General features: G+C 40.8%; 1 protein-coding gene and 1 long non-coding RNA gene across 2 annotated transcripts in view; one reads left to right on the top strand and one right to left on the bottom strand.

The window, feature by feature from the left end:
* Positions 1–27991, top strand: part of LOC112162635 (RNA-binding motif, single-stranded-interacting protein 3) — a 430787-nt gene that overhangs the window by 394554 nt on the left and 8242 nt on the right. The window contains exon 13 of the mRNA XM_024298468.2: positions 14784–14894. Within this exon, the coding sequence (XP_024154236.1) occupies positions 14784–14894 (111 nt within the window). The remainder of the gene's footprint in view (positions 1–14783; positions 14895–27991) is intronic.
* Positions 21389–22801, bottom strand: LOC118599385. The gene is made up of 2 exons (XR_004948721.1): positions 22032–22801; positions 21389–21968 (listed from the first exon to the last, which is right to left on the bottom strand). It is a non-coding gene; the product is annotated as an uncharacterized LOC118599385 (long non-coding RNA).

The following is a 27991-nucleotide window of genomic DNA, read 5'->3' as shown; positions in this document are numbered from 1 at the left end:
ACTGCGGTCGAAGGAGCGCTCAGTGAGTTTCTGTGTTTGCTCAGACGCACAAAAAATTAGAGGGAACATTGGTCTGGACTATGAGTGCCGGCCTCAGGAGACACTGGAGGAGAAAATCCTCATTTTGCTCGGTGCCGCTCTCTGTCTGGAAGACGTTACGTTATCCAGACCACACCCCCTCGCCCTTTTTTTAAATTCCTTTTTTTTTTGCATTTTTCAAATCTGGAAAGTGGAGTCAGCCTCCAACTTCCTGTTGTGTTACCCTTTAAATATGGATTTAGAAAGTTATTCAGTGAATACCTCCTCAACTTTACTGAGCTGTTTTTGTGCGTCTCCTCCTGAAACTCACACCGTATTCTTAACAGCTTTACAGCAACAAAATGTTGTGATCCGTTCATGTATGCAGACTTCTTATAGAGTATTTATCCTTATTAACACACGTAAGATACACAGAAAGATGAGGACAAAATATGGATTCAGTCCCTGATCGGGATCCAACATCCGATTCTGATCATGAGATCAAACTAAAACAGAGAAGAAAAGAGTCTTCTTAAAACGTGTGCAGTATCCTTTTACTTTCATGAAGAATTTAGATGCAATTGGACTAAACAATTTAAATATAAACTCTTCTGAAATTCATATATTTTTTTGTGTCTTTTTTGATATTTTTTAGGCATATAGATGTAAAGTGATTGCTAAAAGTAGAAAAATGTATATGAAATACGTGTTATTTAGTTGTTCACAAACTGGACGGCGTTTCACCGTTAGTGCAGATCAGAGCTGTGGAGCAGCGTACCACCGGAGCTCACCTGTGTGAGAATTGTGGGAACAAAGAACCTGTTCCTGACTGACTGCGTTGGGGATCATTAATAATCAAATCTCTGTCGTCGTGTCACATGACAGGAATGTTTTCAGGATTCTCCTGTGAATGGAGCTCCCCTTTGAGGCTCGTTTAATAAACTCACAGGAAGCTCTACAAACTGCTGCTAGCATTGTTGCAATCTGCTGCGGACAGGTGTATGCACGCCTGCAGCACCTTCAGAACGGCCTTTCCCACATTTTATGACTGAATTATGTTGTGATTCCTCCAAAATTTAAGTTGTAGTCACAGGTGATGTTAATGAGGGAAAATGGTTAAAGTTGGACCGGTTCGTGGTACCAGACGGTACTGATGGGACCATACATGAAAACTCGCCTTTTGACTAATTCTGGATTTGTTAAAACCACATGTTTTGTCTTGTTTAACCATGTGGGTTTTCTCTTAACACTGACACTGTCCTCTTTTAAAAAATAAATACTGGAACCGCACGTGTCCATTACAAGACGTAGTACTGGGATTAGGGTACTGGTACTGGTCCCGAGGAACCCGTCCGTGTCCAACAATTGTTCGGACCCCTGATTTAATTGGCACAGCCAGTACGTCCCCAAAACGTCAAAAAGTGATGCAGAGGAGTCCTTTCCCAAACGTCGAGATGTGACGACTTGGGGAATGAGAATGAGTTGTACTTGAGGTGGTCGTACGACCGTTAAAGCCCCATCTGAGTGAATGTGGCGCTGAATTTACTCAGGAAAATAAGGATATTTACTGACTACCAACATCATTTCTCCAATTTACACTTTTAATTAAATCCTGCTTTGGTTTAGACCTGGACCGTATGTGTGATGGTGTTGAAATAGAACATGTGTCAAAGTCAAGGCCCGGGGGCCGGATCCGGCCCTCCAGATCATTTTATTTTATTGTTATTAATGACCCGATGTTATCTTGAGCTAATTTCTAACTTGTATAATTTTGACAAAATATATTTTTATGGAGAGTAAAATATTAAAAGTTATTTAAGGTTTAAGTTGATTTATTCTGGAATAATATTCCTGCATTTTTATTATTCATAATTATGTAAAAATGTTATGGTTTTAAAGTTTTCAAAATTGGCATTCTGCTAGCTTTTTGGACTAGTTTGGCATTTACTAAGATTTTTTTTTTTATATTTTGAAGTTTAACTAATTTTTCAGCTACATGCTAGCAGTTTTGGCTTTTTTTTAGTTTTTATGCTAACTTGGCATTTAGCTTATATTTTAGCTATTTCACTGTTTTCAGCTATCAGCTTCAGCGTTTTCAGCTATCAATTTCACAGTTTTCAGATGTCAACTTCATCATTTTCAGCTCAGTGTTTTCAGCTATCAGCACTATGATCTTCAGCGGCCAATTTTGCTTACAGCTTTTACATTCTCACAGGTAATTTTATCTATCTAGTTCCTAAATATATTGGAAATTTACAGTTTTAAAGTTAAAAAAAAAATACTTTTAGAGTGTTCAATAAATAGTGCTCAATAAATGTTTATCGTGTTCGGCCGGTGACTCAAGGTGTGTTTCGGATTCTGGCCCCCTGATCGATTGAGTTTGACACCCCTGAAATAGAATGAATTAGTACTTGATGTAAAACTTTACAGGTTGTGTTTGTAGTTGGTTCTAAGTGTTTCGGTTCTGCTGCTTTTGAGGTTTCACCTCATTCTGACCGAAGGTTTTAGTTTGCTGGAGGAGGTTTTTAAGGCTGAGTTTACCCCCAGAACAAGAGGTGGTAAAACCCCAAAGAGGGCAGCAGCTGTACGTCGTCACAGCAACGCCAAGACGTCTTCATGAGACTGAACGCGGTATTAGCCTCTCTGAAGGAGGCGAGAACTGTCTGGACTCTCCAGCTGATGGTCCAGCACTCCATCAGTGGAGAAGAAGTCAACAAGCCATGCAGCCCCCTGCTGGGCCATTTACCACTCAGAACTACCCATCTCCCCTCCCCTCCTGCTGTGGGACACTGAACGTGTAATCTGGTCCCAGCAGGCCACCGTCCGCACACACAAATACAAACATGCACTGCAGCTTTCCTCTTTGGCATATTTCCCTCTTTGTTTTCTGCTTTCCATATTACAAAATCTCCCTGATCCGTTTGTGTTTTCGCGTTTGTGGCCCCCTCCTCTATCAGCGCTCTGAGCTGCCATATGTGCGTTCCTGTCGAGCCGGCGCGCCGCCTGATGGTCATCCATCTTCCGGCCGCTCTGCCGTTGGACCTCTCGAGGATCTTGGCAGGTGTCGCCACCCAGCCGCTCCGCCGTGCTGCGGTCCTCGCCCCGCCGGGCGCCGGTGCCAGCAGCAGCTATGTGGTCATATCCGTCCCCATTGTTTCCCGGTCGCTACGTCTCCCACCAAATGGCGGCTCGGCACCAAACCCAGCTGTCCCGGCCGTCTGTGGATGGCAGCTACCAATCTGTTCCTCTTTACGACCCGCGCTGGTATCGACTAGCAGCTACATGCACAGCAGACCACCCTTTACTCACACGCTGCCTGCCATCAGCTCAGTGAATCACATCAAATTAGCCGAGCATCCCAGCTTCAAATGCTTTGGGGGGGGGCTCTCAAAACATTAAAAACCAATTGATTGTGCTGCAATTTGGCAGCTCCCCCCTCGTGTCGCGTGTTAAACCAATGGAGCGTTGTGCAATGGTGCTCCTGGTGTCCGGGCAATATGGAGGCAGCCGAGCGTGGGAGGGGAAGAGGTTACACGGCGCCAGGCAGATGATAGAATGCTGGGGCCGCCACTCTGTACCTCGAGGACGGTCTCCAGCTCTGGACGTCAGACACTCCCCCTTTATTTATCGTTTAATAGTGTTTTTATTCAATAATATATGAAATACTCAAAAGAATATAAAATAAATCCAAAAAAGTAATGATGGAATCCTAGTTAGTTTAGCCGCATGCTGTTGAATTTTATCCATAAATCTCTCAGAACAACCAATAGAAAGCTTAACATGTGATCAGTTTATTCATATTTCAATTAAAGTTGCATCAAAATCAAAGTTATGAATAAAAAACCTCATAGACATCTAAAGTATCACGCACCCAAAAAGGGGCTAACGCATGCAGGTGCCCATAGAAAAAAAATGTGTATCAATATTTTCTTTACTGACAGACTGAACGCTGCGTATTGAAAAGAGAGACTATAGTCTTAGACACTATGGTCTCTAAGGTAGTCTTATACTCAACGGTCTTAGACATTACGGTCTCTAGGACAACTGTCTTAGAGACAATAGTGTCTCAGACTGTAGTCTTAGAAACTACGGTCTTAGACAATATAGTCTCTAAGACCATAGTCTTAGACTTTATGGTCTTAGACATTATGGCCTCTAGGAATGTAGTCTTAGAGACTGTAGTGTCTAAGACCCCGGTCTTAGACACTACAGTCTTAGAGGCCATAGAGTCTAAGACCGTAGTCTTAGAGGCAGTTAGATATCTGAAAAAATCTCTAAGACTACGGTCTCAGAGGCTATAGTGTCTAAGACCATAGTGTCTAAGACTATGGTCTTAGACACTATGGCCTCTAAGGCCGTAGTCTTAGAGATTTTTTCAGATATCTAACTGGTGTACGACAGCTTCTGGTGATGAAATGTATGAAACATACAATCATACAATAGAGGCATGTTTTAAACTTCCATAAATGCAGACATTAACCTGATTGCTGAAGTTAGAAGCAGATTGTTTAAAGTTAGCTAGAAAGTTCAGAGTTAGTTAGAAGGAAACATCAATTCAAATTGCTGCAGAAGATTCGGTAAATTTGTTCCGACAAGCTTTATCTACAGATGAGTCAAAACCAAGTAGAGCTCAGTTCCCGATATGTTTGTCCTCAACTAATGAGCGACGATTTCTTGTCCTCATTATTTGATATTGTTTCCTTGATTCGTGCCCCGGCGTCAGATGTGGATCTGTCAGATCTGCGGAGCCACTTTCTGGGTAAACAGACGAGCAAAACTGAAGAACTAAACGGCTCAAATGAAAAATACATGTGAGTGACTCGCACACAGATGCTGCCTAAGCACACATATTGTCAGAGTGCAGGAACTCATTCCACATAATGGTAAATCTGACGGAGGAGCAGGTCATCAATCACTCACGCAGACTCTCACATTTATTCTGCGCTGCCTGTGAGAGCCAGAGTTACTGCAGTACCAGCCATGCGCAGCATTGCTGTCTTTCCCCATGACTTACCCGGCGCCTTTTTCTTTTTTTTCATCTTTTTTTCACTTAGAGCTGTTTGTGCTGCGAGTGTGAATTTGCCAGCGTTCACTGGCCCTAACATACTGGGGTGAATTATTGAATTCCTCTCTGCGGCGCCCCGGCCTGCTGCTTTTTTCTATTTTTTGTTTCCGTCAAAAGCTTTGGATACGCGCTCGCCGGGCTTTCTCAGAACTGAACCAGAACTATCTGCACTAATCGGATGAATCCGCCCGCCGTGTGATACCCATCTCACCACATGACATTAAAAACGCTCTGTGGACTCAGAAGAAGAACAGAACGGATTTGACTGGCGAGGCAGAATTTGAGACGGGACGGCGTTTGACCTTCTCGCCGTTCCAGCCTTTTTGTCACTTGATCATTGTTTACTTTTGTCTCTTCGGCTTTATTTTTTTTGTCAGTGCCTGGAACACTTTTGTGCTTTTCCGAGTGCCAAATAGGATAAATAAAAATAGAAATGAAGAGGCTCTGATTGTGGGTAAATTTTAGAAGATTTTGGTGCAAAGTCAGATTGAACGGCTGCATTTCTTTGTGATATCACCTTAAAGATTGTGTTATTAAAAAATCTTTGAGGAAATCTGATCTAAAGTCTGACTTGTTGTGATTTTTTATATAATAATGAGATTCGTTGCATGAGAGGATTCCTATTTTCTATTAAATTCCATCAGATTAGGGTTAGTACGGGGTAAGATAACCATCAAAATTCATTGTATTTTTATCATTGACTGTATGTGAAACCTGGACTGAGTGAGTGTGATGTCATCCATAGAAAAAGGCTTACTGTCGGCTCCAACCTAATGAAGTCAATTCAGTTTTATTGCGTCACAGCTGCCATGTTGGAGTCAGACGTCGTCGGTAAGCAGTGATTGGTCCGATTGAGTTTCTATGGCAACCAGTCTCACCAATCAGAAGTGAGTTTGTTGGAAGGCCACATCATTACCACTTAAAAGCGGGCTACCGAGAATCTGTCAAACATTATAAACATTGGATTTAAGGACCAGCAGGCTCCGCCTACTTTTATTGAGGCATCTGATTGGCCAGTTTTTAATCATTTGTATTAAAGAAAATGCAGAAGATGTTAAAAAATGTATCAGTTATTCTGACCAATAGAAGGACTGAGTAACAGCTGTTTATTTCTTTATAGAAGCCTATTACATCCTGTTGACCTGAAGACGTCTTGTTTGATCAACAGATTTTATATGCAAAGTGAAACTTTGGTCAAAAGTTTGATCTTTTATGAGTTAAAAGCACACATTATCTTATGCTGCACAACATTGGTTACTAGCTGCTCTGAGATGATCCTGTTTGGCTCAGAGCAGCTTTTATTTTGAAAAGAAGCTAAAACAAAACAAAAAAAGAAAGAAAGAAAACACATTTGAGAGATGCTAGGTTCATTTTATATGTTTGCTTTTGTTTGTGCCAAAAAATAGACAAAATTTATTTTCATAATTTTTAAAAAAGAAGGCAAACCTGAATTTCTTAAAGGCTAAAGTAAGACTATGTGGCTCCTTCTAGGTTTAATCAGTAGAAAACGAATCCAAATGGTTCTTTTACTGTGAAAGGTTGCCGATCCAGATCGACCTTTTCCACTTGGTGGTGGAGGGTTAGTGGTATGGGCCTGTTGGTCTCAACGCGTCAGCTTCAAGGACATTTTAGCTGAAACATTTCCAACCGTGTAGAAAATTATTTAGCTTAAGTGAAATAAGGAAACATAATGAGTATGGAGTTCGATGGGCTGGACAGATCAAGAACCAGACCGCCATCACTCATCATCTCTGAAATGAACCAAGGCAAATATTAGGTGATCCTGGATATCTAGTCCATCTGCAGAACCAAAGGGACCAAATTACAGAGAAACCAGCCCAGCTGAAGCTCCATGCGGGAATCCTTTCCAGTTTTCTGTTTGGACTTCTTCCTCTGCGCGGCATCGGCACGATGAAAGGAGCGAGTCCTTTCTCGGCTTTCACTGCAGCTCACAGACGATCTGCGCTGTTAATTGTGGGGAAACTCTGCAGATCTTTTCGCCCAAAGGAGGGATTTGTCCTGCAGATTAGAGTAAAAAGACTCCGGATGTTTGCTTCCTTTTCCGGGCTTTCCCAAAAAGAAAAGCGCCTGAAGGCATCTGGTCGGAGCTGAGGTCGGCGAGGGGGGCGGGGTGTACGTTTAAACACAGAACAACACTATTACTCTATAAATACGCACATCCAGATTTATCCAAGGACATAGAGTCTGTGTACGTCACCTTTTTCCTGATTTTCCTTTTCCTGTAGTTTGAGGGATCTGTGGCGTCCTTCTCTGTATTTTGTTACCACTCAGTCAACAGCAGATGTTCTTTCTCCAAAGATGATTGACTTAACAAGTTCAGGCTGCCTCTTTTTCTGTCTCTAACCAAAGGTGGAGGAATTGAAAGTAGATTGACGCAAAAAAAACAAAAAAAACTCTGCGCTGAGTCACAAAACCTCAGGTCCACGTTCGTGAGAGCGACTCACGCTTTCTTCTGCTTTGTTCATTTTTTAATCTTCTTGAAATCCCTGACTGATATTGAAAAACCTGGAGAAGTGGAGGAATGCAATAAAGGCCGGCTGCAGCGGGACGGTGAGATTAGATGAAGTGGAGGTAAAGAAGGTGGAGGATTTGAAGAACTGAAGGTCAACAGTCCGGAGCGACGTGGAAAGAGAGGGCAGCCGATGGAGGAAAAGTGGGATGTGGGACAAACGAGTATTAACAAGAACGAAAGAGACGGGAAAAAGATAAGTGACGTGTTGTTTTCCCTGAGGAAAGGAGGAGCTAGAGTGGAAACGGGTCCGGTTCTCCACCTAAAGAGGATTAGGGATGAATCCATCGGAAGGACAGATCATGTTAGATGTTGCTGAGATGAACCCGGATAAGCCCGATATCTGGAGTTTCCTAAAGAGCTGCCAGACAGGAGGAAGAACGGAAGAACCACTAAAATTTATAGAGGTAGTGAAGAAGGAGGTAAAAAGACTTTCTGGGAAAGAAAAGGATGCAGAGGATGAGCATAAATGGAGGCCCTGAAGGAAAACCTGAAAGGAAAAGATGGTTCTGACCACCAGAGGCGGTTCTACAAGAACTGAGTGATCCATCTTGAGCGTAATTGGAGAATTTATTGACAACAATACACTTTCTCACTCCCAACTTGTCACATATGGATGTTTGGTTTAGGACCCCTCTGTGTCACTTTTGGGTGTCCAGAACTCCTCATTTTTGATGAGCTGTCTCCGACCCCCAGGACATGGTACGGGACGCGGTAACAAACCAGTACCGGGGGAGGGTTAAGCCTCGTTTCCACTGAGCGGTCCGGTCCGGTAAGGAGTAGTATGGTACGGTCCAGTTGATTCTGGTGAGCGTTTCCACTCAGTTAAGCCTCACCTCCACTAAGCCGTTGGTTTCCGTCGGTTTAGACCGCTAGCGCGTCATTGTAGTGCGACGACTAGCAAAGCAACAACAATGGAGGTCATCCAGCAGCTCGTCTTTTTCTTGCTTTACTTTTGGAATATTGTGTAGAACAGGAATTTAATGTTGTTTGAAGGAAGATTCCGGGCGGCTAAGAGAAATACCGACGTAAAGAGGAAAACGGAACTGCTAGCTTAGCGCTATTTTGATGTTTTCTGATGTCATCATCACTTTCTGCCAATCAATGGGTGGCAAAAGTGACTCCGCCCCAACCTGGAACTCTTTAATGAGTTCATTTAACGATGGAAACGCTGAAAATATCAGAGAAAACCCGACTGTTTAGTCCAGTTTTAGGCTTTAGGGAACTGATCTGGTCCACATCTCAAGGGTTGAAGACCCCTGATTGCATTTTTTCCCTCTCTGTGTTCCGGTATCGAGCGGCCGGTACCGGTTCACTGCCTGGAGGTTGGGGTTCCCTGATTTAATGTGAACATTCAGCACATCAAAAAACGACAAGTCAAAGAGTGAAGGTCCGAGAGTGCGGTCCCAAACTCTTCTCGACAGAATGCAAGACACCGGTCTCTAGTGGTCATCCAGGATTCATAGAACCGTAGTTACATACGTAGATTCTGTTTTCATAGGTCAACATTTCAGTGAAAACCTAAAGACAAAGTTCTCTAGGTCTTGGTCCCAACTTCCCTTAAAGGTTTATTAGGGTTATCTGTGAGCAAAAATGGTCAAACTTGTGCGGCAGATACAGGTCATAAACCACTCAGTGAACCCATAAAGAGAAAATCTTTATGCACATTTTTTCCTATGGGTATGCTGCGGGCGACAGGTTGTAGCAGACACTTAGAAAAACATGTAAGGTTGGAAGTAAACAAAACTGTCCCACAAATTTGTCATTTTTTTAACTTTACAGAAGAAGACGTGTTACGTAAACCAATCAGGGGCTCATCTACGAATATGATTGATTGATTTATGATATTTTTCTTATTTGTGTGGCTATAAAAATAAAAACGAATTCTTACTTTTCCCTTCTTGGACTAAAATGTCGTCAAACGGGGTTACAGACAGATGGAAGTACCGCTGAAAGCGGCCTCATTCATATGAAAGTTCTGCAGTAGACGATGAAGTCTAAATGATGCCATGAACTCAGACATGCAGACGGGGTTACCGATGTTTTTGTCGAGCTCATTAAAGACTCCAATGAGGATCATCTTTTTGTTTTTTACGTGTTCTTGTAGCATTTTTCTCACAGTAGAGGACCGCTATAAGATAATTTACTGTCTTTGAGTGTTTCTTCATTCAAATCGCATTAGATCAGAAAACCAGATGCTAGAAAAAGCTCAGACTAATCACTCAGCTACTGAATTGGGCGGGGCTAAAGTCTCCTCTACCTTTGGGCGCCCTGTCCCGCTCAAGCTTAGGTGAGCGTTCAACACTCAGCTGGATTGATCCAATTTTTCTAATGTTAGCTTGAGGCTATAATTTTGCTCGTTAGCACACAAACAGACGGGAAGGGGGGAAGGGGTGTGTTTTTTTATGTCATCAGTCCCGCCCACAACCCAGAATTGAATTTCTAATGAGCTACTGCCGCTCTGCAGGCAATATGTCTTTAAAAAATGACAAAAGCATTTTGATTTTGGCTAAAAATGTCATAATTAGAAGATACTGACAGTAAACATGGTTGGAGAGGCCCCGCCCTCAAGGTAAATAACATTACAGGGGGGGGTGAATCCAACAGCCTTCATGGATCAGGCCGTAAAGACCGTCTCTTTGTGTGACATTTATGGTCCAGCTGCTTGACACGTTTTATTTCAGATGGGAGAAGACCTAATTACTACGAGCCGATGCTGATCGGAGCGCCACCAGTTTACCGGCTTTGTTTTCTCCTCGTAATGAGAACTCGTTAACACACTGCCTCTTTTACAGGCTCTAAAAAACGCCTTATTTACTGCACACGTCCTCCACTCGGTGAATGTATATCTTCAGTCTTTGAAGGTCAATAAAAGCTCTGAAGTTGTGTGGACGGCGAGAGGAGCGGCAGCAGCGTCCTCCTGTCTTATTTACACAAACGGATAAATCAAACACATGTGTTGTGCGATTATGTCAGAGTCTCAGACGTGAGTACACAACCTGCTCTGAAATCCCTTAACTCTCCCGGACACACCTGTGAATGACGCCTTCACCTGTCTGCTTTCTATTATCAATCAGAACAGATACTTTTTCTCTCTTCCCCAAACTTTCTTCCTTCTTGTACTTTTGCTGGTTCAGCTTTCCTGTCACCTGTCTTCCACATGACCTCCACCCCCTCTTCCTTTCATCCTTCCTCTCCTGTCTTCCCTTTTTCGCTCCTCCAACCCAATTTTTGAATCGCAATAAGTCATGGAATATGCATTTTGATTTAATTCTAGCCTCAGTCCTTTTTTTCATCAAAACTTGATTAAGTTTTCTAGTATGGTGCATAGATTTGAAGAAATTCATATAAAAAATCAAGAGAATTTCTATTAAAATGAACAAATTTCTAATTTTTTTAGTCCAAAAAGAATAATTTTGACAAAAACGTTATATTTCATCTTTTATTTTCTTATAATATTGAATTGAACTTAAATATTGTTATTCATAATAACTGATATTATTAAAATATTCTTGGTTAACTCTTGTTTTCTACAGTCGCCGTCATTTATTAGAGACACAAACATGAAGAAAAAGTCACAAATATTTCACAAATATTTTCCTTTGACACTGACACTTTTTCAGAATTACTGCAGGATTCCGGTGGGATGGGAATTGTCTCTGCCAAGATCGGGACGGGATGGGATACAATTCTTAACCAATAATAAACAATGACAAAACAGTAAAGGAAGAGCCATTTTGTAGTTTTGTGATAAAAGGACTGCAGTGTAACTCAACTGAGAAATGACCACATTACCCAGAAGCCAGTTTTCCTAGTCTCGATTCCTAGACGTGAGGCCGCGAACTGGACCCGAACTGGAACCAGCCAAGTACTAGGACATACCCGAATGCGGTACCGGTTTGTACCGGTTTGTGATGCATCCGGGCCCAGATTACGCCCGTTACCGTGTCTGGTACTGGTTCATGTGCAGTACCAGGTTAGGGTACGTCCTAGTACTGGACTGGTTCCAGTTCACGGCCTTGAGATGGGGGACCCGTTATTTAATGGCCAACACAACAATAAACAAAAAGTTGGGGACACCCAAAATGTCTAACACTGACATGGAGGGGCCTCAACTAAATGTCAATATGTGATGACTTGGGAATGAGAATGTGTTCCCAGAGACACGCTGGAGAGACTAGGTCTCTCGACTGGCCTGGTAACTTCACCTCGGGGTCCCCCAGAGGAGCTGGAGGAAGTGACCGGGGAGAGGGAAGTCTGGGAATGTTTGATTAGACTGCTGCCTCTTAAGTGAAAGTGGATGGATGGATGGATGGATGGATCTATAGATGGATGGATGGATGGATCTATAGATGGATGGATGAATTAATAAATGGATGAATGAATGGATGGTTGGAAGGATGGATGGATGTTGTCCTCCTACAATCTGGAATTCTCCATTATTGCTCACCGTTTTTGTTGTACCGGTTCTGTCAGGTTGGGTCCAGCTACCTTACAGAGTGTGAACAAAGGCATGATGGGAAATAAAGTAACGAACAGTCTCACCCATAACTCAGAGGTGAATTTCTAAAGAACTCCTGCCTCTCTGCAGACACCACGACCTAGAAAACAACAAGTGTTTAGATTTTTCCTAAGATCGACATCATCTGGGAACGCTTTGACAATAAAACAAAAGACGATCAGAATGAAACTTTCAGGTCATTCTTTACATTCAGACTTGATGAGAAGATAAATGTGTGGAAAGTTTGATGAAACGTCAAGAACAAATTAGCAACAAAAACAGACGGTAAGGAGAAATGGGGATCCTTCCAGCAGCCAGAAAAGGAAAAACAAGAGTGTCAATAAACAGCAACAGAACCTCAGGATGCCGGATCGATACGCGCTGCTGTCTTCGGTCCATCAGAGTCGTCGATATCTGCGGCTGATGCATCAGCTGGACTGAAGCTGACAGGAGCTGCCGCCTCCCTCCTGCTTTACTGCCTGTTTTCCCTAACGGGCGGAAGAGAAAGCTTCTTTTTTTCAGTGAAACCCGAACAAAAGTGATGAAACCGTTGTTGCTCTTTCATCCCGTCATGATGGCTCCATTTCCGGAGGAAAGCGCTGAAAAACCTTTCCTCTGTTCGGCCGGCCTCCCTCTGTGTGCACGGTAACGTGGGTGTCTGTTGGCAGGCCTGCAGCACGCCGAGTCAGGCTGGCTGACTGGCAGTGTACTCGCGTGCAACTCGATAGTTCATGCTTGCGAGTGCGCGCCTGTGCGCTCCCCACTGGTGACTCTGTGTGGGCCTATTGGAGAACAAACTGTGCAGACACCGCCTGTCAGAACCGCTCTGCTTGTCTACACCCTGCATTGGCGGCGCGGCGCGCCTCCTTCCTCCTCTGCTGTCTGCTTCCCTCAAAATACTATCTTCCTCTTGGAGTTCAAACTCTGACAAAAACGCTGTGAGCAGTGGAGGAAGACCAAACCGCTGAGCTCACGCTAGATCGGGGTCGGCAACCTTTAACAGTAAAAGAGCCATTTGATCGTTTTCTACTGATCAAAACCTTAAAGGAGCCGCATACATTTACTTTAGCCTTTAAGAAATTTGGATTTGCATTCATTACTTTCTTTTTTAAAATAATTAATATGAATTATGTTTATTTTCTAGCACGAACTAAAGCAAAAGTATAAAAAGAAACTAGCATCTGTCAGAATATTTTTATTTTTAGAAAATTAGCAAAAAAGCAAGATCATTGATTAATTACTAGCAAACTTCCAAAATAGCCAAAAATTCCTCAGTAAACTCAATGTTAGCTTGTTGCTAAAACAGAAGCTAAACTCTAAATTAACCTAAAAATCCCAATAGATAACAAATTAATCAAAAACGTTAGCATGTTGCTAAGATATTAGCTAAACTCTATATCAGCATAAAAAACCTCAGTAGATCCCCAATTAGATAAAAATAAAAGCTAGCTCGTTGCTAAAATACTAGCTAAACTCTAAAATAGCCTAAAATTCCTCAGTAAACTAAATAGATCAAAAACTTTAGCCTGCTGCTAAAATAGAAGCTAAATTCTAAATTAGGCCAAAGCCCCAGTAGATAACACATTAGCCAAAAATGTTAGCATGTTGCTAAACTCCAAAAAATGTTTTAAATTACTATAAACTATAAAAAAACTTTTACTATTACTATAAACTATTACTATAAAACATTACCAAAGATAATTATACTCAAGTTTATTTTGAGTATCCTTTTTAAAACTCAGCTTAAGATACCGTAGTATACTTTTAGTTTACTTCTTAGGTATTTATTAGAGATAAACTTTACAAGTTCAAGAGTTCACATTAAGTAAACTTGGACCATACCTCGGACATTTTCTTACACAGCATTTAAAGTAGAATACATTTATTCTTGGGATATTTGTTTTTTGTATTTTAAAAAACAATTTAATACTCTAGTCTAAACAGTAGAAGTTTATCACTTGTCAACTAAAACTAAGTCTCAAAAGCTATATTAGATAGACTTTAAAGTGTACTTAAAGTTTCTTGTCAGTAAACTAACAGTTACTATAAGTATACTTCTATAAACTAAAAGCGTGTCAATTTAGTCCTAAGAACTATATACTTGCTAGTAAACTGCCAGTATACTGTTTAGGGGTACTTGGTACACTTCAGTATACTTTAAAACATTTACTTGAAGTTTACTTTTCTAGAGTCCTGATCCAGTCATCTTTTGATCATTTTCAAAGCAGTGGTCTTTTAATTCTGATAATAACTTTTTTAAGATTAAAAAAAACTTTTTAATTTTTTTTTAAGTTTTCTGGGACATAGTTTCTGCAGAGCGACAGGAGTTCATTAGAAATTCACTTTTGTGTTGTGGGCAGGACGGTTGTCACGGAGCAACCCCGCCCCCTTTCCCATTGAAGAGCAGGATATGGAGCTTGTGTCGTATTTTCTATCACAAATACGTTTTTGTCTGCTTTTGGTTCACAATTTGAATAAAGAAACACTCAGAAATAGCATTTTATGCTTTAGTTTCTCATCAGAAAAATGCCACAAAAACACAGTTTCCGTCTGAGTAGATCTTGAAAGGTTTTTATTTCTCTTCTTGCTCCATTTATCCGCTTTATAAGAGCAGAAACAGTGAGTTATGCTGACGACGCTCTGCTCTCTTCTCCATCTTCTTCCTTCAGGGTGCAGTGATCACGCCAGCCATGGACCCCTCCATGTCCATGCAGCCTGCCAGCATGATGGGCCCTCTCACCCAGCAGATGAACCATCTATCTCTGGGCACTACAGGAAGTGTGAGTCCTCCTTTGAGCCTCGTGAACGCTCCTATGTTCTCACAGGAGAACTTTGGCGCTGACAAAAGAGAAGTGCTGATACACGGCGATACACAAGGCCGGCTTTAGTCATTACGGTGTGGTCACAGCGGTGTGATTTACGAGCAGCAGGGATTACTTTGGTGGACGTTTTTACTTTTTACTCTCTGATAGATGAACTCCTTTCTTCAAGCTTTGGAAACCTTCTGCTTTAGCTGCATAAATAACTTTCGCTAAAGGCTTAATTTACCACAGTTGGACGTAGATTTCTCAGATGATCTGACTTGTAGCATTTGTATCTGAGCACAGGTGTGGTTCACTTCAGGGAAAGAGTTTTTAAACACTCAGACGTGAGCATCTCCTCTCATGCTCGGACCGATTGATTGTTCGTCTGTGTATTGGCAAGTCTGGCAATACAATACATATCCTGATACACGTCTCACAATATGAAACATATTGCGATACTTTCATCACGATATGATACGTTTTGCTATACTTGTCTCACGATACGATACGAATCCTGACACGTATCGCAAGATACGATGCGTATTGAGATACGTTTCTCAAGAAAAGGTACGTATTGCGATAATTATCTTACAATATGATACCAATCCCGATATGTATCTCACGATACATTTTGAGATACATGTCTCACAATATGATACGTATCCTGATACTTGTCTCACGATGTGATGCGTATTGCGATACTTGTCTCACGATACAATATGTATCGCGATACGTGTCTAATGATATGATACCTATTGTGATAGATGTCTCACGATACAATACGTATCGCGATACGTGTCTAATGATATGATACATATTGTGATAGATGTCTCACGATACAATACGTATCGCGATACGTGTCTAATGATATGATACCTATTGCGATACATGTGTCACGATATGATGCGTATCCTGGTACGTGTCTCATGATATGATATGCATACAATACTTGTCTCACGATGTGATGCGTATTGCGATACTTGTCTCACGATACAATACGTATTGCGATACCTGTCTCATAATATGATACATGTCACATTATATCCCAAAACTGTATTAGAAAAATGTGAATAATAAATCTTTCATTGTAATAAAATGATAAAATTCATTTGATTTAATGATCATATTAAGCACTACAACTGTATCTCGTATACAAGTTGCTTTACCCACAAATTCATGATTTATTTTTATTTATTTATTTTTATTTTTTTGCATTTTCATTTTTAAATGGAGCAGTCATCACTGTCTGACTGAACATTTAACACAAACTGGTTCTTGGGAGATCGTCTTGTTGTTCTGGTGCAGTGTGCAGTGCTGCCAACTAGTGGTTAGGGGTTCAAGTGGAAAACGAAAGTAGGACGCTGAAAGACACTCATAAATAATTAATTAAGCAACATCATGTCAACATTTTAAATCATACAAATATCATCAAAAAAAATATCACGATATATTCGCAAATAGATTTTTCCTCACACCCCTATTTGTCGGAGAAGTTGCCAGCCGAGGGGGAATAACTCACTGAAAAACACAAAAAAACAACAACACTTCAGTTAAACATATTTATTAAGGGATTAATCTAAACTTTTCTTTGTTTGTTGCAAGTAAAAGTGATTTATTCTCTTCTTCTTCTCCCAAAATGACTTCTTCTCTGGCTCAAAACTTAAGAAAATCCTTTGGTTTAATCTGCATGTTTGAAGACTTCCAGTGACGGGAAAAACAAACCTCTGTTCCTCAGACCGTGCGGGACAAAATGTTGAAGGTTAGCTACAGGAAGTCCCGGGTTAGGACCTGTGCAGGTGACATTAACTCATCCTGACGCTTACAGAGAGCAGAGCGGAGAGTCGGGAAGGCCGGTAACATTAGAGTTTTATTGTTTTAAAGCAGCAGTTATAGGGATTTATGTGCATGAGGCCGTGCTGTCTGTCTGCCTCAAATTCCCGTTAGACTGCACACAATAATGCGAAGCATCTGTTTGGAGAGGGTCCAACAACATTCCTTTCAATTTAATCTGGTTTGATTTTAAAATCCCAACAAGAAGGTTGGCTTAAGGAGAATGCAAGACAAAAAAAATAAAGTTTGTTTGTTTCAATTCTGTCCAGAGGAGACTACAGTGTCCTTTTAAAGCAATGAACAATAAAATATATATAAAAGAATCTCTATTGTAATCATTCAAAGAAACTGTGTGTGGTCGACTGGAGCAGAGATCTCCTCTTATTGTAGAGGGAACATCTGCTGTGATTGGTTAACGAAGGAGAGACGGACACAAACACTGGAACATGGTTGTTAGCTGTTATAATAACATAACGCTCAGCTAGAATTCCTGTTGTTCCTACTGTTAGGGCTTATTGCAAAGAAATGTAATAGTACCTGGTGAAAAGGAATTTTGGGTAATTTTGGCATCACAGTGGGAAAAAACGTCCGTCAAAAAAAAGATTCTCTAATGAGGCTAAAAATAAATAACCAAGGAAACCAAAACACTCGTGTCAGGGATATCCAAAGGAAGTTCTGACGTTATTATGGGATGGGCACAGAACCTACGCCCATTGTGAGGCAAGTAAGAGATTTGGACAATGGGAAAAGAAACCTCCGGTAAAGTTTTGTTGACCTTTGACCTCAGGAAGAGCCTCCATTACCTCTAGTATCCTCGTCTGACCTGAATTCACTTCGTATCAAAGTGAATTAGCAATAAGCCTTTGCATTAGCATCACTCTAGGTTTATGGACTAAATTAGCACATTTTACACTTCTTTTTAAAGATTCTTTGACATTGATATTAGCATTATGCTAGCTCATTTGACTAATTTGTTATCTAATGTGGATTTTTATGCTAATCTACCGTATAACTAATATTTTAGAAAGAATTCTAGCTGTTTTCACTAATTTGGCATTTACTGAGATTCTTTTGGGCTATTTTGAAGCTTAGCTAACATTTTAGCTACATTATTGAATTTTCGGGGGCCAACTGACATTTACTGAAGTTGTTTAGGTTATTTTGGAATTTAGCTAATAGTCTTACTGCATGCTAGCTGTTTTTGGCTTATTCTGCATCTACTGAAGTTTTAGGCAAATTTAGTTTCTATCTATTGTTTTAGCTACATGCTAGCTTTTCTGGGGGGAAATTTGACATCTACTAAAGTTTTCTTGGACTATTTTGTAGTTTAGCTAATAACTTTTCCAACATGCTAACTTTTTTGACTAATTCTGCATCTACTGTGGTTTTTTGGGGCTATTTTTAAGTTTCGCTAACATTTTAGCTATACACTAGCATTTTCCGGGGCCCAATTGACATTTAGCTACTGAAGTTGTTATTTAGGTATTTTGGAATTTAGCTAATATTTTCACTGCATGTTAGCTGTTTTGGCTAATTTTGCATCTACTTAAGTTTTTTAGGTACATTTGGTTTCTTCCTATTATTTTAGCAACATGCTAGCTGTTTTAGATTATTTGACATCTACAGAAGTTTTTTGAGCTATTTTGAAGTTTAGCTAAAAGTTTAGCTACATGCTAGCTTTTTTTTGCCAATTTGACATCTACTGTTGTTTTTAGGGCTATTTTGGAATTTAATATTTAATATTTTCACTGCATGCTAGCTAGCTGTTTTGGGTAATTTTGCATCTACTGAGGTTTTATGGGGTATTTTGTAGTTTAGTTATTAATTTAGCTACATGCTAGCTTTTTTGGCTAATATGGCACCTTCTGTTTTTTTTGTTTTTTTTTTAAGAATAATCTGGAATTTAGCTAATATTTTAGCAAGCTGTCAGCTTTAATAATAATAATAGTAACAATAGTAATATTAGTAATAATATTAATAATATATATATATATATATATATATAGTATTATTATTATTTTGCAGGTTGTTGGTTGAAATAACCGTGTAAAATTCAGAATAAAAAGTGGAAACATCTTATTTTTAGTTTTTTGAAAGCTTTGTTTAATTCCAACCCCAAGACAGTCTTAGTGTAAAGTAGCATAAAAGCAACTGTACCTGTGGAATCATTTTCACCTATAAATCCATAAATTTAAAGGTTGGCAGAAAGCAAGCTAGTGGCTATGAACACGACTTCTGAAGCTTTCCATGATCCGTAACAGTGTTGATTTAGTTGGAAAACACACTTTTTTCCAGGAACTGAAAGCATTTCACAGTGTTGCAGCATGAGCTCAGCCACAGAGCTGCCATGTCCTTTATTTCAAACTGCATACATCCACCAGCAGGTTATGAGAGAGCACATTATTCCCCCCGATCTTCCATATTATACAGATTTCTTTAGCAGCTTAGCGGCTGACAGCCCCCTCTGTTCTCCTCACCTACTAATTTTTCTTCCTTTCTTTGCCCTCACTCTGTAAATCACAGATCAAATCTCCCACTCCATCAGGTTTCCCTTATTCTACGCGTTTGCCGCGCAGATGCTGCCCTGAGAGCATCGCCCCCCCATCCCCTGTTTTAAGGATAAAGCCGACTTAGAGGTGTCAGAGTTCTGAGGCTTGACTTCCTGCCCTAACCCCGCTGCCTGGGGGCAGGCAGACAGACAGCTTTGCTCCGGCAGCATGTTTGATCTCGGTGTGTGTTGGTGTGATTGAAACAGTGCTGCATTGTACAGTTACCCATGTGTTTTCAGGTGAGCTGTCAGCGACTGTGATGCCATGTTGGCCCTGTCAGGAATGCCCCTCCGCCTAATCTGCCCCAGCTGTGCTAACAGCCGGGATTAGAGAGAGGCTAATCTACGATGAAGGCTTTTGATGTTTGACGGGTCGCATTAGAGGAGAACCTGGGTTAGATCCACTTTCTCTGCGTTTCGGGTTTACCCTCTTCCCCGTCTGCCCGCTTAGCTGTCCTGCGGCTACGTGCTGTGCAGCATAACCTTTCTGCGGTTGAGATCCTCACCCGGCGTGCCACACTTAATCACGGGTGGGAATTGAGACGTGTTTCCTGTAAAGCCGAGTCTTAATCCAGATGTGAAAGCCCTTTCATTCCGACTCTGTCTAAAAGCAGGATCTTCGACTACACTCGACCTGACACCGCCGATCGCTCCGGCTGCGCACATGTGGTGTCTTTGCTGCTTCCTTTCTGGTCATGGGACTTCATCTCGGCACCTGCAGAGAGCGTCCAGAGTCAACAGTCTGCAGGACGAGCCACACCTCAGAATAGTTTTGGCTGTTCCCGGCCTGTTTGTGTATGGCTGCGGTTTCCAGAAGAACCCAGATGTTCCCCGTCCGTCAGGGCTGCGGCGCCGCTGTGGTGACCGTCGCTTTTCCCAGAATCCCGTCTTATTTTTCCCGGCATGCTAGTTGTTTTGGTGAATTCTGCATCTGTTGAGGTCATTTGGCTTTTACCTGATATTTTAGCAACATGCTAGCTGTTTTGGCTAATTTGAAGTTATTTTAGGCTATTTGAAGTTTAGCTAACATTTGAGCTAAAAGCTAGCTTTTTTTGGCTAATTTTGCATCCACTGAAGTTTTTTGGTTATTTTGAACTTTATCTAATATCTTTGCTACATGCTAGCTGTTTTAGCCAAATTTACATCTACTGAGGTTTTTTAGGGAAATTTCTGATATTATCTAATATTTTAGCAACATGCTAGCTGTTTGGCTAATTTGACATCTGCTGACGTTTTTTTGAACTATTTGAAGTTTAGCTAACATTTTAGCTACATACTAGCTTTTTTGGCTAATTTAGCATTCACTGAAGTTTTTTGGGGTTATTTTGGATTTTAACTAATATTTTCGCTGGATGCTAGCTGTTTTAGCTAAATCTACATGTACTGAGGTTTTTTGGAGAAATTAGTTTTTTTTACCTAATATTTTAGCAACATGCTAATTTTGGCTAATGTTTGGCTAATTTGACATTTGCTGAAGTTTTTTTTGGACTATTTCAAGTTTAGCTAACATTTTAGCTACATATTAGCTTTTTTTTGCATCTACTGAAGATTTTTGGGGGCTATTTTGGAGTTTAGCTAATATATTTGCTACATTCTAGTGGTTTTGACTAATTTTGCATATACTGAGGTCATTAGGCAACTGACGTTTTTTGGGCTTTCTGAAGATTAGCCAACATTTTAGCTGCATGTTTTTGTTTCTAGTTAATTTGGCATCTACTGAAGTTTTTTGGGCTATTTGGGAGTTTAGCTGCTATTTTTGCTAGGTGCTAGCTATTATGGCTGGGTTTTTAAGGCTATTCGAAGTTTAGCCAACATTTTAGCTACATGCTAGTTTTTTATTATTATTATTATTATTTGGCTAATTTGACATCTGCTGAAGTTTTTTTTTTTTGACTATTTGAAGTTTAGCTAATATTTTAGCTACATGCTAGCTTTTTTGGCTAAATTGACACCTATCGAAGATGTTTGAGCTATTTAAAGTGTTGCTAGAATTTTAACCTTATGCTACATTGTTTTTCCTGGGTAATTTTGCGACTTCTTAGGTTTTTTAGGCAAAAGTGCTTTTTACCTAAAATTTTAGCGACATGCTAGCTTTTTTTTGTCAATTTTGACGTCTACTAAAGTTTTTGGACTATTTTGGAATTTAGCTAATATTTTCATTACATACTAGATGTTTTGGCCAATTTAGCATCAACTGAGGCTTTCAATAAAGGGGATAAATCCTGGATTCTTACCTCCTGATTGCACCCATTTAAAGATCTCCAGAAATGTTGTTTGAACGGCTCCGGTTCCCTTTTGTGTCTGAAACGTGTTGATCATAGAATGCTGAAAAACCTCAGGCTCTGTGTTTGTGGATGACGGGCGTGAACACGCTCTTGTTTTTTGCATATTGCACAGTTACTGATTTATTTACCATCCCCGAGCTCTCACCACTTAACAGAAGTCTGTCTGTCGCGCCGCGTGAGCCTGAGAGGCGGAAATCCATACGGTCTGGTTGTGCGTTTGAGCCTGTGTGAGAGCTGGCACGCCTGCATCCGTGTGTGAGCGACATGTTGTCTGACATGACAAGAGGTGACCTTCCCTCTGTGCTCTCCGTCCGACTGCTGTCAGAGCAAGTTGAACCCAAGTCTCTGTTGTCACGGCGACAAAGGTGACTGACAGGATCAGCGTCCCTGAAAGACAGATTCGTATGAGTTCTGCTCGCTCAGCTGCTGTTGTTCACGTGTAACCTTTACCTGCACGCCGAAGGTGAGCTGCACGGCTCCTTAACGACAGAACCGCTAACAGGCGTTGACGCCGTAATGATCTGCGGTTCCGCTGAGCGCTTTGGTCCTTGCGAGACCTTTGAAGTGGTTGTTAGAGAACGACTTTGTAGGGTTTTAAATGTGATCATTTCTACGAACGTTCTACAAGATCCAGAAAAAAAAGGTGGTTTGTGGCCCTGAAAGCTAACCAAGAAAGATATTGAACAAAAAGAAGGAAACCCCCCAAAACAGGAAGTGGCTCCAAGAAGCCAAAATCCCGTAGACTTCTAAAGAAAAATAAACAGCTGTTATTCAGTCATTCTTTTGGTCAGAAGAAACATTCTAGATCTGATAACTGTTTTAGCATCTTCTTGATAATCCTCCTTTTCAAGTATAATCTGACCAATCATATGCCTCACTAAAAGTAGGCGGAGCCTTTAAGCCCCATGTAAAATGTTTTAAACATTTGACAGATTTTGTGTAGACTGCTTTTAAATGGTAGAGGTGTGGCCTTCCAACAAACTGCCTCCTGATTGGCGAGAGTAGATTCCAGAGCAATGACTCAAACCGAGTCGGACCAATCACTGCTTACTGGTGTTATCTGGCTCCAACATGGCGGAGTCCGTATAGTTCAACAAAATGTAAATTATCTTTCAAATGACCCACGTCTATATAAAAGAGGTCCATCCGATTGGTCGAATATGAAAAAGGCTCCATTGAATTTGTTGATGCGTCAATCTGCCACAATGTTGTAAACCATGGTTTAAAAAAAATAAATCGGAAAAAAACTCAAATTTGGATTAAAAATTGCTGATTTTTGCATGTTTTTTTTTAATCATTTTTTGGTGTTCTGCCTCCTGATTGGCTGTAGACCTTTTTAATGGACTCCATTTTGTGTCTCCTGTAAAGAATGTCTTCAGTTTGACAAATCTACACAAATCTTTGGGTGTGTTTAACAGGAAAAGTCAGCTGGTCCAGACAGTCCTGGACCTTGTGTTGGTCTGTGTTCAGTATGTCGTCTACCAGAAATGTATGTTTTGAACTAAAGCTTGTAAAGAAAACCATGTGACTAAAGATCTCTTCAGTCATTGGCTAGGAATAACAAGGGCGGGGCAAAGCAATGAGAGAAGGAATTCCAGGACCAGGAATTGTTTTGGTGTATTCAGACTGAAAATCTGTTCTGGAATATCGAGGGAAACAGACTCTGGTTCATTTTAAGTGAACTAAGGGTTTGGATCAGATTTTTGTTTTCAGTTCGTTTAACTTGACGAATTTTCTATGAAGTTTTTTAACTTTGAGAGTTTAAACAAAGGAGACAAATGTGAAAATGTTCATGTCTGTCTGAGAAAAGTGTATAAAGTCAGCTGTTTCTTAGAACTTAACTGCGGATATAAATGAAGGAACACTGTACCATGTGATCAAATTCTATTCCGGGATTAGCAGTAAGTAAAGCGACGATTCCTAATCTGATTTGTTCTAATATTTTCTAAAGATGATAATACACGAGCACCATCTTCTACATTTACCCTACAGTTGAAGAACTTTGGTTTACAAGCCTCCTGTGACCCCTGGCCAATCAGGAGTGCGCTTGTGGGAAGGCCACACCCCTTCCACTGAAAGCAGGCTACAAAATACAGTGTTGGTGGTTATTCTGATTAGTGCTGCCACAAAGGATTATTTTAATAGTCGACTAATCAGGTCACGCGCGAAGTCACGCATCTTAACCATCATTGGCTTTAAACTAACTAAAAATAGATATATAATTATCTGTGATAATGCTAGTGTGAATGCTGTAAGCTGAATTTGGCCACTGAAGATGCTAGTGCTGATAGCTGAAGATGCTAAAATTGATAGCTAAAATCACTGAAGTTAATAGCTGAAAACGCTGAAGCTGATAGCCTGCTAAAATCTTAGCTAAATGCATAATTGGCCTAAAAAAACTGAAAAAACCCTCTAAATTAGCCAAAATAGCTCAATATTACCTAAACTCCTAAAGTAGTAAAGAAAACCTTAATAAAATGCCAAAACAGCTGTTTATTTCCCTATAGAAGTCTGTGGGACTTTAGCCTCTTGGAACCACTTCCTGTTTGGAATGCCGGGGAGGCGGGGCCACTCAGTGCCTGTTTGTTCATTTATCTGTACCTTTTGTGCTAAAACAAAAACCACAAGGTCATGTGACTAAATGATCTTCTGTCAAACTTCCAGGTAGCAAACATTTAGGTCGGATTCCAAAAACAATATTGATATTTTCTATTGAATTTCTGGCTCTTTTTAAGTTGTGTGTAATCCCCAAACAGGTTTAAATATTCAAAAGATCACATTTGAATTCACACCTGCTTCTAGAGTAAATGTCAATATAAAAAACAGACAAATAAGCAAAGGAAAACCCTGCTGAGAAGAAAATGTTTGAAGAAATCGATAACTTTACGAGTCTAAACTGCTAACAAAGCCCAGATATGAGGAGCTTTTCATGGTGAAGTCGCAGAGCTCCGTAATTCACTCCAACAGCTCCTGTAGTGTCGGACACCCACATCCAGGATCGATAGTCATCAGAGGCCGCCGCCCGAGCTGCACGGCCGTTAATAACCTGCACTGAGTAACTGGATGCTTTTGCCTTGACTAACTGTTATCCTTCACTCTGCTGAAGAAGCGGCACAGCAGTGTCGTCGCAGGTATGATGAGGAGGATTCTGTGACAAAAACTCGCCTTATTTTTGTAATGCAGAGGCCCGCGCCGCCGTTGTGTCTCCAGGTATGGATTTTTACCCGGCCGCCGCCGCCGCCGCCGCTGCTGCTGCTGCAATGCAGTCCAGATTTACACGGCGGCGGAGACTGATGGCTGAAGGAGACTTAAGGAGTCTTCTCACACCGGCCCTCGTTAAGGAGACATTCCACCTCGCCGTTTGTCAAACGCCAGCTGCTGCGGGCGCAGGTGTGAGTGCACGTGCACAGGCGTGGACGTGAGACGAAGCGCCATTTATTGCCAATTAGCGGTGCTTTATATTACCCAAACTTGTCCCCTGACTGTGGACAAGGAGGTATTAAAGGAGCTCAAATTGGACGAAAAATCATCTTTATCTCCATGGCAACCCCGTTGACCGCGGCGGGGTTTAACGCCCCACCGACTTCCTCAACCTGCCATATTAACCAGGTTAACCCTTTAACTCTGCAGCTCCAGTATTTATGTTACTGATTAACCGTATTTTCCAGAGTATAAGTCGCACTTTTGGGAGAAAAATCTGACGTTTCTGAACAAATTCGTCAAGCCCAACGTAACTAATAAATAGATATAGGCAACAACACAAATCTTTTGATGTGTATAAGAAAAATATCAAACTTTAAGAGGAAAACAACCAGATTCTCTTCCATGTTTGTTTTGGGCAACACTTCTTTTTCTTCTTCTTGACAGCAGCACACACGAGTTCCTTTCAAAATAAAACCCCCTCTGTCAAAAGAAGTCCTCCTGCTGCAGCAGCTTTAGTTAAATTAAAAACACAAGACAGTCAAACATGATGTTTTTTATCGTTAGGATTATGGTTGGCCTTTTTTTCCTTTTAACCTTCAAAATAAACATTTTTTGTAGAATCTATCTATTAAAAAAACTCAAAACTTTTAGAATAAGATGAGCTTTTTAATGACAACACACAACTTTAAATTCTTTTAAACTACATTTGTTAAAAAATTTAACAACTTAATTAGTTTACCAAAACAAAAAAAACTTTTCGAGACTTTTATTTAACTATAAATTAAAAATAAAATTGAAAGAACATTCCTACCTATTTTCTGACAGTAAATTAAATATTTTTTGCTTAGATTCTTGACATGTTAAAAATCTAAACAGAATTGACAGAACTTAACTAACGAATCTCTTATTTATTCAGTCGTCACCCTTTTTCATTAAAGCTGAAGATCCACCATGAAGGGGTAAAAGAGCCACATGTGGCCCTGGAGCCACAGGTCGTGACCCCGGCTAACAGAGGCGTGGAATGGAAACGACCTCCATCCAGTGTGAACCAGGCGGTAAAGGGTTAACTAATGGTTACGGAGGAAGAAAAAATTAAATTTTCTTGGTCATTTTGTAGATTTTTCAAACATTATCTGCATGATGAAGGAGGAGGAGGGGTTGATGGGTAATTACCCCCCCCTTTCGCCGTCACAGGTGAGCCGGCTGAACACAATTGGTATGCGTGGTTCTGATTCACCGGGAAGAAGGTCACTTCAGCGATCTGATTCTAAGAGGAGAGCAGGTGATGGGTAATGTGGGGGGAGGGGGCTCTGGACGTGCCGAGACTGACAGCTCTGGAGATGCGATAACCTCAGACCGGCATGCGTGGACCCGGCGCGGGAACACACGCTGACATCCATCCCGGGGCATCCTCCCGGCTCCGTGCGGCGGCGGCGGGGGAGTTAATCACCCGTGTCCGTGGCCTTTAGCTGCTCTCATTAGCGGTGAGCGGTGGAGCCGTACCCGATCCATTAGCGGCGCTGCCGGTAATGACACTTCACCAGCGCCGACGGGCCCGTCGCCAAGAAAGCCTTCGCAGCCGGCGTCGCCTCTCCATTACCGCCTCCTACTGCACGACTGCTGCTGCGCTTGTCAGGCGGGTTGAGAGTGAAAGAAAAAAAAAAAAACAAAGCAGGGATTCCAGCTTCAACCTATATATGAGAACTGGACCGAGCGAGCGTGATGTCATCCATAGAAAATGGTTTATTCCAGATCCAACCAAATGAATTCAGTCGACTTTTGTTTTTGTTGTTTTTTGCTATATGGACGCCGCCATGTTGGAGCCAGACGACGTCAGTCAGCAGGGATTGGTCAGAAAGCCACACCCCCTCTAGTTGACAGTTGGCTACTTGAGATCTGTCAATCAAATGTTCAGAAATGGGGGGCAGCTAGCTCCACCTACTTTTATAGAGGCATCTAATTGGTCAGTTTATAACTGAAATAACTTCCAAGACAAGTGTTTTTAGCCAAAATAATTTCTTTTTTATTGTTTTCTAGGACAAAGTTTCTTCAGATCAGCAAGAGTTCTTTACAAATTAGAGCTGCAACGAACGATTATTTTAATAATTGACCTATCACTGATTAGTTTTTCTGAATTGGGTCATACGCAAACTGGATGTAAAACCCACATCTCAACCATCATCAGCTTTAAACCAACTAAAAACTAGATTTATAGCATTAATTACAATAATGCTAGTGTGAATGCTGTAAACTGAATTTGGACACTGAAGATGCTGAAATTGATAGCTGAAAACGCTGACGCTAATACCTGAGAATTCTGAAGCTGATAGTCAGCTAAAATATTAGTTAAATGCCAAATTAGCCTAGAAAAACTGAAAAAAAAAATCTTAGGTTAGCCAAAATAGAATAGAATAGAATAGAAATAACTAGCGTGTACCTTAAAAAATAGCTAAACTTCAAAATGAAAAAAAATAAATAAATAAATTAGCCAAAACGGCTAGCATGCAGACAAAATATTAGCTAAAATCCAAAAAAGCCTAAAAAACTTTTAATAAATGCCAAAATAGTCCAAAAATCTAGCAGAATGCTATTATAACTTTCAACTTTACTACACTCTGACTCCATATAATATAAAGTAACGACTAATCAACGACTAATCGACTATTAAATTAGTCGTGGACTATTTTAATAGTCGATTAGTCGTTGATTAGTCGACTATTAAATTAGTCGTGGACTATTTTAATAGTCGATTAGTCGTTGATTAGTCGACTAATCACTGCAGCCTTATTAGAAATTCCCCTCTGAGTTGTGGGCAGGTCTTTGGAGTGAAGAAACCCCGCCTCCCTCCCCACCGTCCAGTAAGACTTCTCTGTTACTGATGCTAGCTTACCGCCCCCCACAACCCCAAGCTAGCATTAGCGGTGCAACAAAAATGGCGATCAAGCTATCCAGTTGTACAGTTAAGATCTAGATTTCAGCTCAGACGA

This window comes from Oryzias melastigma, linkage group LG11 (assembly GCF_002922805.2).
Source record: "Oryzias melastigma strain HK-1 linkage group LG11, ASM292280v2, whole genome shotgun sequence".
Classification (NCBI taxonomy): domain Eukaryota; kingdom Metazoa; phylum Chordata; class Actinopteri; order Beloniformes; family Adrianichthyidae; genus Oryzias; species Oryzias melastigma.
The sequence above is the reverse complement of the archived record's forward strand: the minus strand, read 5'-3'. Positions and strand labels throughout refer to the sequence as shown.